This window comes from Nuphar pumila, chromosome 8 (genome assembly GCF_984573655.1).
Source record: "Nuphar pumila chromosome 8, dmNupPumi1.hap1.1, whole genome shotgun sequence".
NCBI lineage: Eukaryota > Viridiplantae > Streptophyta > Magnoliopsida > Nymphaeales > Nymphaeaceae > Nuphar > Nuphar pumila.
Window position 1 is genome coordinate 81,151,562 of NC_143256.1, and position 19,730 is coordinate 81,171,291.

At 37.0% G+C, this 19,730-nt stretch overlaps 1 protein-coding gene across 11 annotated transcripts in view; it reads left to right on the plus strand.

Annotated features, from left to right (window-relative positions):
- The window catches only part of LOC149829998 (2-oxoglutarate (2OG) and Fe(II)-dependent oxygenase superfamily protein), a 191,896-nt gene that overhangs the window by 35,666 nt on the left and 136,500 nt on the right, over positions 1–19,730 (plus strand). For all 11 annotated transcript variants that reach the window (XR_016433780.1, XR_016433779.1, XM_090016229.1 and 8 more), the window contains 3 exons: positions 565–670; positions 1,951–2,021; positions 2,398–2,498. Coding sequence is in view for 9 of the 11 variants with exons in the window: in XM_090016229.1 (XP_089872355.1) it covers positions 565–670; positions 1,951–2,021; positions 2,398–2,498 (278 nt within the window). In the remaining 2 variants the exon portion in view is untranslated. The remainder of the gene's footprint in view (positions 1–564; positions 671–1,950; positions 2,022–2,397; positions 2,499–19,730) is intronic.

Consider the following 19,730-nt stretch of genomic DNA (forward strand, 5'->3'; position numbering starts at 1 on the left):
GGCCGCCCCTGGCGGGGGGTTATAGGGGGGCAGCCCCTCCCCGCCCCCCAAGTTTTTTTAAAAAAATTCCGCAGCCCATTTCACAGGGCAAATTTAAAAAAAAAAATCCAAAAAATGGACCGAAATGACCCTGGGTGCGGTCAACGCACCCAGGGTCGGGTTGACCGCAACAGGTGCCGCACTCGCACCCGTGTCGAGTCGCGTCGACGCGGGTGCGGCACCCTGCTAGCCGAATCCCTGTGACATATTCATAGCAGCAAGGCAGAAAAGGATTAAAATATGTATGTCAGTGCATGTGTGTGTATACATACACTTTTAAGTAAATCTGACTGCAAAGATGGATTTATCATGGTTTATTTACCTTATAACATACTTTCACCTAATAAGTTTAAATATTAGAAAACATTTTAAGGAAAAAAGTGATCAGTCCAGATGACACCGATGTAGTCTAAATGGAGGTCTTTAAAAGATGTAAAACTGCTTCAATCATGTCTATTGTGGCACTCATTTTGGCTTTTGGTTTACTTATTTTGCATTTTTGTTTTCATATTTTAATTTGAACAGTCTCCAAAGAAGTGGAAATGTCTGAATGTGAAAACCTTCAAAACATGCTTCAGCGATCACGTTGTCATAAAGGTCGACTTTTATACTATTTCCCCAAACAAGAAAGGTATAATTTATCTCCAGTCCTTGAGTGTGCATGCATGTGCACACACATATAATTCTTGTTTCAGTGTGTGCAAGTGTGTAGCTATATTTTGTTGATGAGTGTAGCTTTCTATGTTTAAACATCAACCATTTGAAATTAGCATACTCTAATTATCCTTTTACATTTGCTTTTCCAATTTTCTATAATGAAATTTAACATCACGCACTAGAGCTAACAATTTGTTTGTCTTCCTTTATATAGCTTGTTTATTGGCTGCTTATTTCTTTGTGTTTCATAATAAACCGGTTCAGTCCTTTCTTGAACTCAATGCTGGTAACCATGTTCAAATTAAAAATCATTGGTTACATGTGAAATTTTGTCAAATAAATGCTTCACTTCATTTTCATGTCCCATTAATTTGGTTTCTGTTCTACACAAAAGAACAAAGAAAATGACACAAGCGCGCATGCACAAAGACACACATATAGCCTAACCTCAGTTTAGGAATTTAGATCCTAGATGTTTAAAAATTCATCTTCTCGCAAGTTTCTGGTGCCAAGAACACCGGCATCCACTAGAAAACCATTTATATATGCAATAGATCAATTTTCAGCAGTAAGTAGACATCAAAAGCTGGCTGAAATATGGTAGAGTTGGCATTATTTTATATTTTGTTTTTGGGCATTCCAAGTGAGTCCACATTTCAGTGGATTTGAGCTAACTCAAATATGGGATTTATGTCAAATGTCCTGCATTTTATGTGGGTCTTTTTAGCAGACAAAGCATCAGGAAGATAGAGGTATATATGGCTATATACATATGTGTGTTTATATATCTATCTGTAGATAGTTAGTTACATTGTACTTAGTTGGAGAAAGTACAAGTCCACTTTTGGCAGTGAAGTAGCCTTATTCATGTTGGTTGTGGTAATGCAGGGAAGTTCTGCCTTAAAACCAAAAGGTCTTACTCCATCTGTCGGCTTCCAGGTTAATTTATAAAGTACTTAATTTAAAAAACTGATTGTCATCCATTCACCTAGTTTATTACACTTTCTCTGTCACCATGGATGTAACACCCCAAAATCCTTAACCCGACGCGTTCCACTGTTTCTAACATATGATATACTCCTTTGGTTGAAACTCTTCTCTGCTAGTTCAAAATTTATAAGGCTACTGAATGTACAGAGCAAAAAACTTTTTGTAAAAACATTGAATGCATATTATTTTTTTTCAAGTTGACAGTCATATATGCAAAGTTTCCGGGAAACTCATCATTTTCCCTTCTTCATGGTTCCCTTTTAGTGTTTGTGCACAAGACGTTGGTTCCATATCTTCGTGGTGTGGTTGGCATACAGACCATGGGTCTCTCACAGGTATTTTATTGATACTGAAGATGTAAATGCGACTTAAACTTCTAGCTCATTTAGTTTGGTTTTCTAATGGGAGAAAAGATAGACGTTTCTGTATTGAGGCAGTGTTACACACTATATATGCTTCTTGGTGCTTTTCATGAAACAAAAGTATTTAAATACACCTATCCCAGTAAATAAAAGTACTGAAGTACTCCTTGAAGGAATACATGAGTAAATTTATTAAAATTTTCATGATATTTTAAGTAAATTTTGTCAATGAGGAAGTAAAAAAGGAGGTCTTCTCAATATTTTGAGAATATAATTTCAATGACTTTGTTTTGTTTTGTTCCTCAGAATATCTTTTTTTGTCCTTATGACACATCAACTCTATATGCAGGTCTTACTTGTGCCATGTTTATGAGGGGTGCTGAAGAAATACCATGCCCTGATACTACTGCTGGTATTTATGTCAAGACAAGAATGGATCAAATTGTAAAGGTTAGCAAACATTCTAGTTATCTGCTCATCCTTGAATATTTGCTATCATAGCTTCATGCTATTGCACTTACTGAATGCTCTCATGCAAAGCTAGCTTTCTGATCTAGGTTCTGGTAATTGCTGGTTTAAGCTATATCAAATTTGAATATATGCTTTTAGATGCACATTGTAGACTGCAGTGAGCTAATGGAATCCTGAAATTTGGTCAAGAATAAAGTATAGATAGAATTGGTATGAGGGTTTTTGAATTCCCATTGTAGCGTGGATCTATAAATGAACGGTGATGTCTTGGAAACTGCATTGTCATAATGTCCCAAGCTTGACATGCATGATGCACATAGAGTTGGGAAAGTTAACATTGCTAAAACTCTAGCTTGGTTCATGAACAATGTCAACATCAAGATATGTGACAACATTGCGAAATTTAGAAAGGCAAATGAGGCTTGGTTCTTTACGAAGGGTATGTATACCAAAAAAGTTCTTGCAAGTGAGGTCTTCCCTTGTAACGACCCCAACTAATCCTCATAAAAGTAGTGCTTTTTTTTTAAACAATTGCGAAAACAAACCCAAGGATCTGAGGTCTCACATATTTAATATATACCAAACCACATTAGATAGTGCATTTAATCAAAGAAGGAATAATCACTTTATTAATCAATTGAATAAACGTCATATATGATGAAATAATAAAATCGTCTGTCACAAGAAACCACTCTATCAAGAACCCAAACTAGTCACGCAAGGCTCACAGTCTCCAGCTAGCATGCCAAACTACCACTGAGTACCCGAACCTGTAAAACAAATTTTGAAAATGGGTAAGAACTAAAGTCCTTTGTAAGAATTCTTCTAAAAATTCTAACGGTAAGGAAATATCATGAACCAAATTCATGCATAATTTCAAAGGAATGTCACAATAACAATTTCTATAATCAAGTTACCATTCAAGCATTTAAACAAATATCATGCAATAACAATTATCATGCGGAACAGAATAAGCATGAGTGTATGAACTAATATAGAACATTAAAGATGCATGATTCAATGCACATGCATGAATAACTTATTAAGTTATTTATCAAAGTTGCTTTTGTATACATGTCCCTATTAAATGTACACAATTTTAGTTTTCACTTTTCTTTAAACCTCCAGATACTTACAACGGGTACAACATTTTCGAAGTCCAAGTTAGGTTCCCAGTTATAGCTTAATACACGATTTCTATTTTATTATTAGACTCCACACTTGTTCCTCGACCGATATCAGGAATAAGCACCATCCATCGAAATATTAGAATTCAACATCTAATGCCGAGAATTAGGAAATCAGCATCAACTGACGTCACTTTCTTGGTATACCAATAATTTCAGCTGAGTCAACAACACTACTCCCAAGCAAAGCAGTTGAATTTCCCTAAAACCGTAGCTGGGAGGTGAACCACCATCTAAAAGTGAATTATGCATCTCTCGCAAAATTTGAGTGAACATGCAACACACCTTGTTTCAAAACATGGCCACAATGCACATTCAATCACACAACATGAATGCACAAAAAGCCAAATGCATACACATGCGAACAGATGCTTGCAACATACATTATCATGATCCATTCATGCAACAACACCCAACATGCACATGATCATATTTACTCAAACATCAAAATAACATTAGAATTTTCATGCATATGATATGGACATTTGCAATATAGTAATTGAATGCATAAACATGCACAATCAACTCTAAAACATATATAACACCCTGCAGTCCACATGAATGCAAGTCTGAACATAACAACACTTATCAAAATCAACATCTAACATTGCCAATATGAACGGGATGCACAAGCACACACTCTATCAAATCTATTCAGAATGCACATAATGCACCACTCGACAATCATATCATATTACACATCTGTAATCAGTGTCAAATCTAATCAGATTGCATGTGCACCAACAGTGCCCAAATCTAGTCAGATTGTACACCGTACACAACTCGATAGAAAAATTATGATTTTCACTGCATAAGCTTACTCAACAACATGCTGTCAACAACACGTCGTTGCTGCACTAAAGTGAGCAGCAACATGTTGTCAACAACTTGTCAAAGTTGTTAAATGTGCACCACAACATGCTCTCACTGCTCGAATAGGAGCAGCAACATGCTGTCAACAACATGTGCACAACAACATGCTCTCGGTAGGTGTGGTATTGCTGCACAAGCACATAGCAAGGAGCTGTCCTGAATAGCCATAACCCACACATAAATGCAGCCGATATTTAGCCCATAATATTGTGAAAATGTCTTTGAAGAGACTATATGCACAAAGGCACTAGATGCTCAATATGAAAAGTGTGCACAAAGGCACAAGATGAACACTTACAAGAGAATACAAATGCACAAAGGCATAAAAAATAAATAGAATCTTTATTTAATAAGTGAGAGAGCTTTACAAAAGCTTAAGAATTACTAAGGGGGTGAGACCCCTATTTATACACCATAGAACCCTTGGAAGGGCTCCACATGTAGACGTTTGAGCCCCTCCAACGGTTAGTCATATTATTGACTTGTTGGAAGGGCCCAACGTCTATATGATGTGGGCTTCTCAATGGCAAAAGATAAAAATCAAAAAGAAAAAAATAAGAAAAAGAAAAATACAAAAGAGAAAAAGAAAAAGAGCAAAAAGAATATGCGTAAAAAAGAAAAAGACTATTTTGCCCTTATAGGGTATTACAAAAATACATATCTATATATATAGATATAAGATATATTGTATATGTATCTCTATATATACATATGTAGATATATATAGATTACATTTTAACATCCCCCCTCAAACTTACGGTGTAATGACCAAAAGTTTGCCAAGCAAAAAATTGAATCTAGGAGAACAAAGTGCCTTAGTAAAGAAGTCAACCAGTTGATATTCTGATGTTACATAAAGTAGATCAATGACTTTCTTCAGATATTCTTCTCTAACATAGTGGCAATCCATCTCGATATCTTCGTGCGTTCATGAAATGTGTGATTTTTGGCAATATATATTGCACTCTTGTTATCACAACACAACTTCGTAGGTCCTTGAACACGAACCCCCATATCTTACAGCAACCGCCAAATCCAGACAATTTTCATGGTTGAAGTTGCCATGACTCGGTATTCAGCCTTAGTAGATGACAGAGGCACTTTCTGTTGTTTCTTGCATCTCCCAAAAATTAACGATTCACCTAAGAAACAAAAACCAGTGGTGGAGTGACAGTTATTTGGATCACCTCCCCAATAAGACTTAGTATAAACAATTAAATTTAATTCAGAAGATAAAAATAGAAATACTCTCTTATTTATGAATCTCTTTATATATCTGATAATTCGAAGAATGACATTCATATGAACTGATGTAGGGGCATGCTGAAATTGACTTGCAACATGCACTCATGAGAGATATCCGGTCTAGTGATGCTAAGATATATCAAAGATCCAACGAGTTGCCTGTAAAGAGTGAGATCTTCTAGAGGAACCTCATTATCAATTTTTAACTTTGTTCCTACTACTTCAGGAGTTTCGCAAATTTTGTCATATGCAATTCCTGACCTATCAATAATCTCACAAGCAAGTTTAGTTTGAGACAAAAAATAACCCCTGTGAGAGTAGGTAACTTCTATGCCTAAAAAATATGTCAAAAACCCTAAGTCTGACATTTCAATTTTTTCTGTTAACGTAGACTTGATACTCTTAATCCCTTTGGAATAATCACCTGTGATTAACATATCATCAACATATAATAATAAAATCACAATTCCAGATTTTTTTATAAACAGGGCAGTGTCAGTATAACATAAAATAAAACCATTTTCTACTATTAAATTGTTAAACCAATCTTACCAAGCCTTGAGAGTTTGTTTTAAACCATAGAGAGCTTTTCGTAGATGAAGAACTTTACCTTTAGGAACATTTATACCCGGAGGGGCATCCATATAAACTTCTTCATTTAGGTCTCCATTTAAAAATGCATTTTTAACATCCATTTGATATATGTTTTATTTTTTAATAGAGACAATTGTAATTAGGCACCTAATAGTGACCATTCACGCAACGGGGGCAAAAGTTTCATTGTAATCTATTACATATTCTTGACTATACCCCTTGGCAACTAGACAAACTTTATACCTTGTAAGAGACCCATCACTCTTAGTTTTGACTTTGAACACCCACCTACATCCTATTGTTTTCTTTCCTCTAAGTAAATTTTGAAATTCCAAAGTTTTAGCTTTTCTAAGAGCTTTAAGTTCATTATCCATTATATCCCTCCATTCTACCAATTTCTTGGCTTCTTCAAAATTCTTAGGTTCCACATATGAAAGACTAACACTAAGACATGCTTTATGTTTAGGTGAGAAGGATTCATAGGATATAATTCTAGAAGGATTTCTCCTAGTTCTTTTAGTCTTACGTGGATTATTTATTGAGGTAGGTTCACTGGATTCACTATATTTCTCAATTTTACTTCTAAAAGTGTTTCTATCTCTATGATATAAGTGATTGGATCACAAGATATTCTTTCTTTGATAGGTTGCGTTGTTACCTAGGCGAGGTCATCAACCATGATAAAGATATTGAAGAAGGATTGACATTCGGAAAGAATATCCCATCACCAGGGATGAGGTCATCACAAGAAGTGACCATTGTATTATTACTGATGAGTAATCAACTAAAATAGATTTGTTATTTAAACAAAATTGTCAATTTTTTGAAGAGACATTGAGAGAATATTAAAAGTCGAGAAAAATAATTTTATTGATGACGAATCAAAGACAGAGAGGGTGGACAGACAATTTGCCACCACTCTTGATATTCAGAAGATACATTGGGTCTAGGAAATATAGAATTATTACTCTCTTGTGTATCATTACAAGGAGCATCAAATATCATTTCATTATCACTAGAAATATCATTTCTAGATAATAATTCAAATAAGAAGGAATAATCCACATTTTCTCCACGAGATTCATAATTTTCAAAACCACTAACATTTTCTAAAAAGGTTACATTTCTAGAAACATATAATTTATCATTTTTAACATCATAACACCTAAATCTTTTTTGTGCTTCCGAATATCCAAGAAATGAACAAGGAATAGCTTTTGGTGAAAGTTTGTCATTTTTGTTGGTAAGAACAAAATATTTCATCCAAAAACTCTTAGTCTATTATAATCGGGTTCTTTTTGATACATAATTTTAAAAAGTGATATTTTATTTAAATTTTTTGAAGGAAGATGATTTATAAGATAAACGGATGCAAGAGCCGCTTCGACCCAAAATCTTTTAGGAATTTTTTGAGAAATAAGCAAGGTTCTAGTGGTTTCAAATATATGTCTATGTTTTCTTTCGGCTAAGCTATTTTGTTGAGGTGTTTTGAGACATGATTTTTGATGGATAATTCAATTAATCTCAAGGTAGTTTAGAGATATTCTCCTTCGGAATCGATTCTAAGAATCTTTAACTTGTCATTAAATTGAGTTTTGATCATCATGTGATAGGTCTTAAAAGACGTAAATACCTCATGTTTATGTTTAAGAAAATATATCCAACAATATCTAGAATAATCATCAACAAAATTGACATAATAAGACAATCCTCTTTTAGATATAACAGGTGTCGGTCCCCATACATCCGAGTGCACAAGTTCAAATGGTTTGGTTGTAAACATAAATATTTGTTCAAAAGGCATGCTTCTCATTTTTCCAAGAATACAATCACTACAATTGAAATCTTTTTTACAAAGATCTTTAACAAAATGCAAATAAGAAATCTTGGCAATATTGGGATGCCCAAGATGTTTATGTTAAAATATATGTAATACATATATTTATATATATATATATATATATATATAAACAATCACTACCCGATAAGGGGTAGTTTTGTAATCTCGCCCAATAGGGGCATTTTAGACTTTTTCCTTTTCTTCCTTTTTCCCTTTTCTTTTTCTATTTTTTCTTATTTCTTTTTTTTGTCTTTTTGTTTCTTTTGTGCATTTAATGCACCCCCATTGGGGGCTCCAACAAAGAGTCGTTGGGCCCCCAACGGTCACAATTGTGACCGTTGGGAGCCCAACGACTCCTTGTTGGGACTCCCAATGGTCCCTCTCTCTTGCTTTTCTCTAACTCTCCCTCACTCCTCTCTTGCCTATAAATAAGTGGGGTCTCCCCCTTTGTAAGGTGTGGCTTCTTCAAGCCCTTTAGTGCATTTATAAGATTTTATGCTTTCTAGCCGTTATTGGCTTTTGTGTATGTCTTCTTTTGGACTTGTTCTTCGATTTCTATGTGTGAATATCCATTGTAGGACATACATTTTTTTTCCGCATATTTCATTACATGGTATCAGAGCCTTGGTTGTGCTCTTGATTCATATAGCTAGTTGTCTTGTTTTGTCTCTCTCTTTGGTTGTCCTCCATTCTTGATTATATAATGGAAGGAGAACAAAAGATTGATCTCTCCTTCAAGCTTAATGGTACTAACTACATGATGTGGGCCGCCGCCATGGAGAACAACCTCAAAGGTAAAAAGCTTTGGGGATATGTTATGTATGTTATGGGCACCATTAAGGAACCTCAACTTCAACTTACAAAAATTGATGGTGATCAAGAAAAAGCTCTAGAAGGAAATGCTCGCATGAAGGCTATTGAAGATCACCAATCCAAGGTAGAAGATTGGGAAAGTAAGCATGCAAAAATTCTTGCATGGTTCATGAACAACGTGGAGCTAAAGATTTGCGCCAACATTGCTAAATTTCGCCTAGCAAATGAAGTATGTTTCTTTATGAAAGGTATATATACCCAAAAAGACCTTGCTCGTCAATTTTTTATCTAAGAAAAAATCCGTACCATTAAGCAAGGTGAAATGAGTGTAAGAGATTACTATAGCACTCTTGGACCTTTATGGGATGAGCTATCCCTTCTTGAACCCAAATGGGTATCAAGCGAAGATGTGGAAATGAGAAGAGAACAAATGGAGAAAGAACACTTTTTCCAATTTTTACATGGGCTTAGGCCCGAATATGAACAAGTTAGGTTCTCCCTTCTTCATAGATCAAAACCGCTTCCATTGGAAGATGCCATAGCCGAAATATGCCAAGAAGAAACGCGTCTTGGCATGATTAAAGGAGGAAATGAAGTTCTTGCCGTGTCTAAACCCGACAATCATATGAAAGCATATAAGCCTCCACACTTTGGGAGGCAAAATAACTATAATGGCAATTATAGGAAAGCCATTTTGTAACGCCCTGAAATCTTAACCCAATTTTTTTTGCGATTTTTTTTTTCAATACAGCGGAAACAAGTCATACCGTAAGGCTAAGCATTCCAGAACATTACAGATGCAGCAAGACCAAAACATTCTTTTCATTCCAATATCAATGAAAATTAAGATCAGAGTTCTCACACTATCCTTGGAACAATAAATCTAAAAATCTCGATCGAAGCCTCATCCCGCAGTCGCTCCTAAATCCAACTTTTCACCTGAAAATTTATAGGAATTAGACTACAACTGTCTAAGTAGGAATTACTGTAATGTTTCTTGTAGATATATATCATGTGTCAAGTATATGGTGTGGGTGCCAAATGTGATTTTCAACTCATACAAGAATAAGTAACGAATTACGCTACAACAGTCAACAATTTATGAGAAGCAATTTGACAAGTATCATCAAAAGCAATCATTTAAATATCCATAACCACATATACGAATTCATACAATGATTCAAAGAAATGCAATTATGACAGTTCATAATTCAGGAACGCAGTCTTACCACAAAGTACATCCATTATGCATAAAGAAACATTAAATCATACTATGATGCATAATTTTAGTACAACAAGACATGTAATATACATTGAAAGTTAAACATCATGCATCCACCAAACCTATAACAATTAAGGAAACAGATAACATATGCATGTTCTAATGCATAGTAAGAAAATGCATGACTTATGCGCAATGCATGAATCATCTTATTATCTTTCCTTAAATTTCTATTTCATATGCATGCCCTATTAAATGCACACATCTTTAAGTTCCTCTTTTTAATTACCGTGACCCGCGGATACACCAAACGGGTACAGACCCCGAGGTCAAGTAGGTTCCCAGGGTAGCTTAACACACAATTTGTATTTTTATTACCGGGTTCCAAACTTAGCCCTCGACCGATATCAGGAAACAACACCATCTATCGGAACATTAGACCTCCACATCTAATGTCGGGGACACAAGGGACACCCCACGCCCACAAGTGTCACTTCCTTGGTACCATAAACTCACAGCTGTGACTAACACACCACTCCCGGGTAAAGTGGCGGGCTCTCCCTAAAACCGTGGCTAGGAGAAGAACCTCAATATCGGGTTCAGGGGCAACAACGCGCACAGAGTTTTTGTATCCTCACAGTCTCCCCAAGACCGGATATCTAAGATTCTCATACTCCAGATGAGATATCCCAGAAAGTATATTACACTGTTCTTATTCATTATCTTTTTATTATAAGCCAATTATTGAGTTTGGCAGTTCCACATGCAAAAACAAGGCAAAAGCTCGCATCAACCCCTGCGAGAACCATCACGAGACTCCAGCCCGTGGAAACACATCGAACAGTGCAATATAGAACAATAATATAAAGTATGATTTTTGCGATGCATTCAACCAATTAAAGAAAAAGCGAACCCAAACTTAAGGCTCTCCAGGCCTGTGATGATTCATCTAGACCATCGATGCATCGTATGTAAAAATCATAACAACTTGAAATGTATGCAATAATACCAACATGATTCCAAATGCACATTCATTCATACTAATTTAACAATGTGCATAAGCTACCATAATCATATGCATGTGTTCACCATCCAGGTGCAAGTGCTTTCATGAAATCACCTAACACATGCATTCATCCAAGATTTCATAAACACATGAGGACCCTTATGCAAGATTGTACACGCCAATATCATCGATGCCATGTACGCACTTGTACCAAGCCAACTTTGCGGAAATCAAATATCTCACATGTTACAAAGCATGCTAACATGTGTCATTAAATATTCAGAACTCAACTTTACATTAAAAACTCAACTTCACGTAAATAAAGTTATCAGCACAAATTTGTTAACATTGAATAAATTATGTATGCCCTGCACATGCTTAGACATTACCCTGCGCCAAAAACCCAAAGTTTCTCAACATACACTGTGATCTGAGTATTAACCTATGTAGCTTAGGTGAGGCAATTAAACATATATGAAAAGCAACCCAGCACACGTCGATTCCATGATCTTAACAACAATTGTGTAAGCATATCAGTGCATATTCCCATCATGTGCACACGTACTTGTAAATGCATGTTTTTCATTGAAATAAACGTCAAATGCACATATTCTTTCAAATGTGTGTAACTATCAAGCTCCACCTAATTGTCAACTTCAAAATTTCATTAGGTGCATGCCTATCTTCTGCATAATTTGGTCAAGTACAACAACATGCAAATACCACTTCTTAGCACCTATATTTATATATATTTACAATTGTACTTAGAGTACGAAGGTCTCTCTTCATCAAGAGGTTCACCTCCAGCCGACCCAGTCGACTGAGGTACCAACCAGGCTCAGTCGACACCAGTCAGCTGGGTCGGGTCTGGCAAACAGACTGGATAACTAAGCCAGCCCAGCCAACCCCATCGGCTAGGGCCTGACAGCACCTGCACTGGCCCAGCCCAGCCTGTGTGTGTTGTCGAGGCTGGACAGTTACCCGCCTATATATATATAAGAACAATTACGCGGTCATATATCTGATAGGAAGCATGATTATTGAGCAAGTATGCAGCCAAAACATTCCACAATTAAGAAACAGTTACACACCTACACAGGAGAAAATTTTACACATATAAATTAAGAAAACCTGTGAAAGAATTTTAAATCAGCATACATGCACACCATGTATCTTGGTGTGGTTACTGATCTCCATGTTTTTTTTTTCTACTAAACCCTCCAGCTCATACGCAGCCGAACACTTGGCTGGGTCTAACAGCATAACACTGTAAGTAGCACTGAATACGCTCCAGTGCCCAAATGCAGATGTACACGCTATGGAAGTTCCTTTCATGTGTGGACAAGAAAGTGGTGAAAGAAAATTCTACAAGTAATATTCCCATGTGTGCATGTAAGTGTACAATAATGTGCATAACAATAATTGTCATGAACTAAGTATGTAAGTGTGCTGCAGAATTACAGACAAGGATATTTATAAGACTTGAATACAAACTGAAATGTAAATAACTCCAACCGTTGACAGATAAACCTTACTATCACGTAATAGGTGTAAAGGCTGATTAAAGGCTTTTAACTCAACTAAAAATTTATGCATATAAACGAATCACAACATTACGATATTCTAAGCATTAAATTTTTAGAACTTACATTAATTCAGACAAAAATTAATTTGAACCTGAATTCATTTTAGATAGATTAATATAGGTTCCATAGTTGTAACACACAGATCAGGTGTCTTATGCATATATATATTTCTTTTTCACACCTTGATATTAACAGAGGTTAATCGAATTTGATTTACAACCCTCCAACCGTGAAATTAGAATGACGTGCTCCCTCTCGTAGGAGTAACATAACGTTGTAACTAATAATGGATAGTTTCAGTGATTTAATAAAATGGACATACATGAATCAATTAGGGAAATAAAATTGGGAGGTCACGGTTATCAGGGTATATGCCCTTAACAGAAATCTGAAAACTCCTGTAGCATCTATATTTTTCACAGCAGCCGAAACCTAAACCCACACCCAGCGTAATGACTTCTACTATCGATAATCCAAAATCCCCAAATCAGGGATTTGGCATCTCTGGTGGCTTAAAAACCCAAATACCTAAAAAGAACCCTATCAGATTTTGGGATTCACTACACCCTCATCGTATGCTTGACCCACAGAATACCCAACAGAAAAACAAACAGGAAAACCTACCCCTTTTTCCGACGAGATGGTTGCTGCTACAACGAAAGGAGGTGAAGATCGAGAGGGAGAGAAGGGCTCGGCAGGGGCGGCGGCATCGATCCAGTCACACGTAGCGAGGGTGCCGACGAGAGAGGCTTCAGCGACTCCAGGGCAGCGTCGATGGCTTGCGCAGAGGGAGACGAGAGAGAGAGGAAGAACGAAGAGAGCAGAGGTGGGGAGGAAGAGGGGTGAGACCCCCATTTGAAGAGGCAGGAGCACACTGCCCTCCCAGCGGCACGCTCCAGCCCTCTTCCGCCTTTGCGATATCCCTTTGCAGGGGTTAGGGTTCACCCTAACCCCTTCATTTTATTGGGCCTTCATATGCCCCTTAACATAAAATCCCTCTTTTAAAACAACTGCAGCCCGATATAGGGTTTTAAAAACCCTATCGGGTTACGGATCCGGGTCGGGTCCGACCCGGGTCCAAGAGCTTCTTGCTTTTAAATTAAATTTTATTTTTTTTTTCTTTTAACGAGAGGGTCGGGTCCGGGTCTGCGACCTGCGGCTCAGGATCCAAACCCGACCGGACCCTTGCCTCCCACTAGGTATGGATCCACGGATTGGATCCAAATGGATCCAATCGTGGATCCCCTAAAAATACTCATATAATATATATTTTTATATATATTTAATCATGTATACGAATATATAGGTTATTTTACCTATATCCATATGGATCCTATCTGGGTATTGGATCCGAAATGTGGATCCCAAGCCCATATATACATTATATGCGTAGTTATCTCTTGAATAAATTGCCTAATTAAAAAATTTTGCACTTATGTAAGTACATATATGTTTTACGAGATAAATACATATATAAAGACCCCTTTATGGGTCCCGGATCCGCGACTTGGATCTCGGGCCCAAATCACTTTGTTATGAAATATATACCATAATATTTTTAAATAAAAGCCTAAAATTTAGGTTATTACACATTTGCCATCATTGTCAAGAACCGGGTCATATAAGACCTAATTGTCCAAAGATAAATGAACCTCCAAAAGGTAAAGTTGCTATTATTGAAGAAATCCCACAAAAGAAGGAGGAGCCAATGAAAGGGAAAGAGTCATTTTCCCTTGCTCAACTATCCGAAGCATTTCAAATTCTACTCAAATCGCCGTCAACTTCGGGAGCCGCCATTGCCTCTTCTTCTCCTCCAGGTACGCCTTCTTGGATTCTTGATTCTGGAGCATCTTTTCATATGACCCCTATTGAAAATGGACTATCCAATGTATGTAGCAATTTCAAAAATTCTTTTGTTTCCACCGCCGATGGTACCCCTTTACAAGTTAAAAGTTTTGGAACCTTAGACTTTTCAAAAGATTTTTTGTGCCAAATGTAAGAGTAGTACCTCAACTTAATTTAAATCTTTTATCTGTCTCTCAAATATGTGATCATGGATGTGAAATCTCATTCTCAACTAAGGATTGCTCTATACAGGATCTCCAGTCCGGGAAGCGGATTGGGCAAGGCCATAAGATGGGAGATCTCTACTACATGAACAATTTGAAACTTCCCACTAAATCATTTTGTAATCATGTCCAAGATAAAAATATAGAAACTTGGCATCAAAGACTTGGACATCCAAGCTTCTCAAAAATGTACTCCTTTCCTTTTGGAAAGAAATTTTGTAATGAGAAACATTTTGTTTGCAAGAGTTGTATTTTTGGAAAAATGAAATCCACCCCCTTTCCAAAGAGAACATTTGTGTCCAAAAGACCTTTTGAATTAGTTCATTCGGATGTTTGGGGTCCTTCTCCGGTCATATCAAAAGGAGGATACTCATATTATGTTACTTTCATTGATGATTTTACTCGATATGTGTGGATCTATTTTCTCAATCTAAAATCCGAAGTTTTTAATTTCTTTAAAAAATTTCATATGATTGTCAAAAATCAATTTTCAACTAATATCTCCATTCTTCGATCCGATTCCGGTGGAGAATATATGTCAAATGAATTTCAAGAATATTTGGAAACCAATAGAATTTGTCATCAAAGGTCATGTCATAGGACTCCCCAACAAAACGGTCTAGCCGAGAGAAAGCATAGACACATCTTGAAAACTACTAGGACTCTTCTCATTTCCAAAGAAATTCCAAAATGTTATTGGGCTGAAGCCGCCTTAACCTCCACTTATTTGATAAATAGAATGATATCCTCATCTCTACAGAGTATATCTCCATATAAAAAACTTTTTAAAAGAACACCTGATTTTAATAGATTAAAAATTTTTGGGTGTAAGTGTTTTGTCCTTACACATAAAAGAGATAAGTTATCTCCCAAAGCTATCGAATGTGTGTTTTTAGGATACGGAAAAAATCAAAAAGGTTATAGGTGCTTCGATCCCAAAAGTAACAAACTATATGTATCCAAAGATGTTACCTTTTTAGAAAATGAGAACGGCTTTGAGAAAAATAAGGATATTGATGAAAGCGAATATGCTTTCTTATTTGATCTTCTTTCTCAAGAAGATGTGACTCCTCACGTAGAGGATGTTCCTAATGATTTAGAGGATACTCCTCTTAGTAATGTTGAAAATGAAAGTAATGATTTTGAAAATAGGTCAATTCAAACCTATGCTAGGCGTGGTCAAGAAACTCCCATAAGCGCTTTAGAGAAATATTCTCAAGGTTCCAACATAGAAGAAACCTCTTTAAGGAGATCTAGCCGAATCTCCAATCCTCTTAATAGGTTTGTTTCCTATGAGTCCCTAACACCTAAATATAGGGCATGCCTAATTGCATTACACTCTTATCATGAACCATCACACTATAATGAAGCCAAAAACATTCCTCAATGGGTTGAAGCCATGAAACTAGAACTTAGTGCCCTTGAAAAGGCTAAAACTTGGGAAATAACTTCATTACCCACGGGAAAGAAGTCTATTGGATGTAGATGGGTCTTCAAAATTAAAACTAAAAGTGATGGGTCATTAGAACGTTATAAAGCTAGGTTGGTAGCCAAAGGATATGCTCAAGAGTACGGAATAGACTATGAAGAAACCTTCACTCCCGTAGCTAGAATGACTAGTGTTAGGACTCTTATTGCGGTTGCATCCGTTAAAAAATGGCCTATCTATCAATTGGATGTTAAGAACACATTTCTTAATGGTGAACTAAGTGAAGAGGTCTTTATGGATCCTCCACCAGGAGTATCTATTGGTGAAAACAAAATTCTTAAACTAAAAGAGGCACTTTATGGGTTAAAACAAGCTCTTAAGGCTTGGCATGATAGATTTAGCAATGTAATGACTAGCCTAAATTTTCGTTCATGTTATACTGACACTGCGTTATTTGTGAAAAGTGCAGGGTCCTCTGTAGTTATTCTACTATTATATGTTGATGATATGATCATCACTGGAAGTGATGAGCAAGAAATCCATGATATTAAGAAAATCTTAAAAGAAAATTTTGAGAAAATTTTGACATGTCTGACCTTGGTTTCTTAAGATATTTTTTAGGTATTGAAGTTGCATATTCACCCCGAGGGTATATTCTCTCTCAGATGAAACTTGCTGCTGACATTTGTTCCAAGTCTGGAATTTCGGATGATAAGAAGACATAAACCCCTGAGGTTATCAATGCAAAGTTAAGGCTGGAAGATGGGACGCTTCTTGAGAATCCTACTCCCTACCGTCAACTCGTTGGGTCTTTGACATACTTATCCATCACTCGGCTAGACATAGCTCATGCAGTTCACTCCGTCAGTCACTTTCAACATGCACCTACAACTGTGCACATGAGTGCAGTCTTAAGGATCGTCAGATACATTAAAAACACCATAACTAAGGGAGTTTTTCTTTCCTCCTCATCATCCCTTGATTTAATTGCTTATACAGATGCTGATTGGGGAGGAAATCCCAATGATAGAGTCTCAACCACTGGTTTTTGTGTTTTTTTAGGTGACTTTATGATTTCTTGGAGATGCAAGAAGCAGCATAAAGTATCATTGTCCTCAACTGAAGCGGAATATCGTGCAATGACCACTACAACCATGGAGCTTGTGTGGCTTAGAAGTCTCCTCTGTGATATGGGCATCGTCATCTCAATTCCTTCGAAGATGTGTTGCGATAACAAGAGTGCTATCTATATTGCAAGCAACCACACCTTCCATGAGCGTACTAAACACATTGAGATGGATTGCCGCTATGTTCGAGATGAATACCTAAAAGGAACCATAGCACTGCCCTACGTCACATCCGAGTACCAGTTGGGGGACTTCTTCACCAAAGCTCTTGCTGCTCCTCGTTTCATGTTTCTTCTCAACAAGCTTTCCGTTGTATCCCCGTAAAGCTTGAGGGAGGGTGTTAAAATATATGTAATACATATATTTATATATATATATATATATATATATATATATATATATATATATATATATATATATATATATATATATATATATAAACAGTCACTACCCGATAAGGGGTAGTTTTGTAATCTCGCCCAATAGGGGCATTTTAGACTTTTTCCTTTTCTTCCTTTTTCCCTTTTCTTTTTCTATTTTTTCTTATTTCTTTTTTTTTGTCTTTTTGTTTCTTTTGTGCATTTAATGCACAGCCATTGGGGGCCCCAACAAAGAGTCGTTGGGCCCCCAGCGGTCACAATTGTGACCGTTGGGAGTAGGGATGGCAGTGGACCGGGGGAAAGCGGGGCCCCGCCCCGCCTCGCCCCGTTTGGACCGGGGATGAAGGGTATGAAACGGGGATGGAGGCGGGGGTGGAGGATAAAATCCATCCATGCTGCGGAGGCAGGGCGGGGGTGGACGTGCACTTTTCCCCGTCCCCGCCACGATCCCCGCCTAATCCCCGCCCCAACCCCGCCCCGACCACTTTTCCCCGCAATATCCCCGCCCCGCCCCGCCTCATCCCCGTTTGGATCGGGGATGAAGGGTATGAAACGGGGATGGAGGCGGGGGTGGAGGATAAAATCCATCCCCGCCGCGGAGGCGGGGCGGGGGTGGAGGATAAAATTTTGAGGCGGGGCGGGGGTGGAAACCTTGTCCCCCGCCCCACCCCACTGCCATCCCTAGTTGGGAGCCCAACGACTCCTTGTTGGGACTCCCAATGGTCCCTCTCTCTTGCTTTTCTCTAACTCTCCCTCACTCCTCTCTTGCCTATAAATAAGTGGGGTCTCCCCCTTTGTAAGGTGTGGCTTCTTCAAGCCCTTTAGTGCATTTATAAGATTTTATGCTTTCTAGCCATTATTGGCTTTTGTGTATGTCCTCTTTTGGACTTGTTCTTCGATTTCTATGAGTGAATGTCCATTGTAGGACATACATTTCTTTTCTGCATATTTCATTACAGTTTATGCCAAATATATCTTTATGTTGGGCAATGTTACAAAAAGAGTGTTTTGGAATTTGAAGAAATTCCATGTAGTATACTATTAAAATATATGTACTCACATATATATATATATTTATAAGTATATATTTATAAGTATATATATATATATATATATATATATATATATATGAAATACACAATAAGGGTATTTTAGTGATTCCACATAGTTGTTTTAGAAACAACTATTTTCATTAAATAAGTTATTTTTCTTTATTTAATTTTTATTTTTTTCCTTTTTGTAATTGCTCTTTTATCAAAGCATTTGGGGTCCCACATGTAGTCGTTGGACCCCCAGCGGTCATAAATATGACTGTTGGGGGCTCCAACGACCATATGTGGGAGCCCCCAATGGCTCTCACTTCCTCTCAATTTTTTCGTATAAATAAGGGGTTCCCCCTCTCTTGTATTTCATGTCTTTTCAAGCCCTTATTCAATAAATTTCATATATTTTTTATGTGTTGCCTCTTTGAAGGCTTCTTGTGTTGTCCCTTAGTCGACTATTTCTATATTCCCTATCATGGGTTTGTGCTTGTCCATTCATTGGACCGTGTGAATGCATTAAGCATTCTTGTTATACCTTTCCGCATACTTTCTTACATCGTATCAAAGCCACCAAATTTTTTAGATTTTAAAAAGCTTCTGCCTCGATTTCCATGCTTCATTTGCAAAGGTGTGTTATCACCTTGTTCTTGCAAGGAGTATTTCCTTACTTGGCTAGGTGTGTTTCATCACGTCTCTATCGGCCACAAGAGGATTTGGTTGGAAAGGACTTGAGCAACATCGTTGTATTGTATTCTTTCTCTTCTCCTTGGAGTTACTTGGCATGTATTTTTATATTT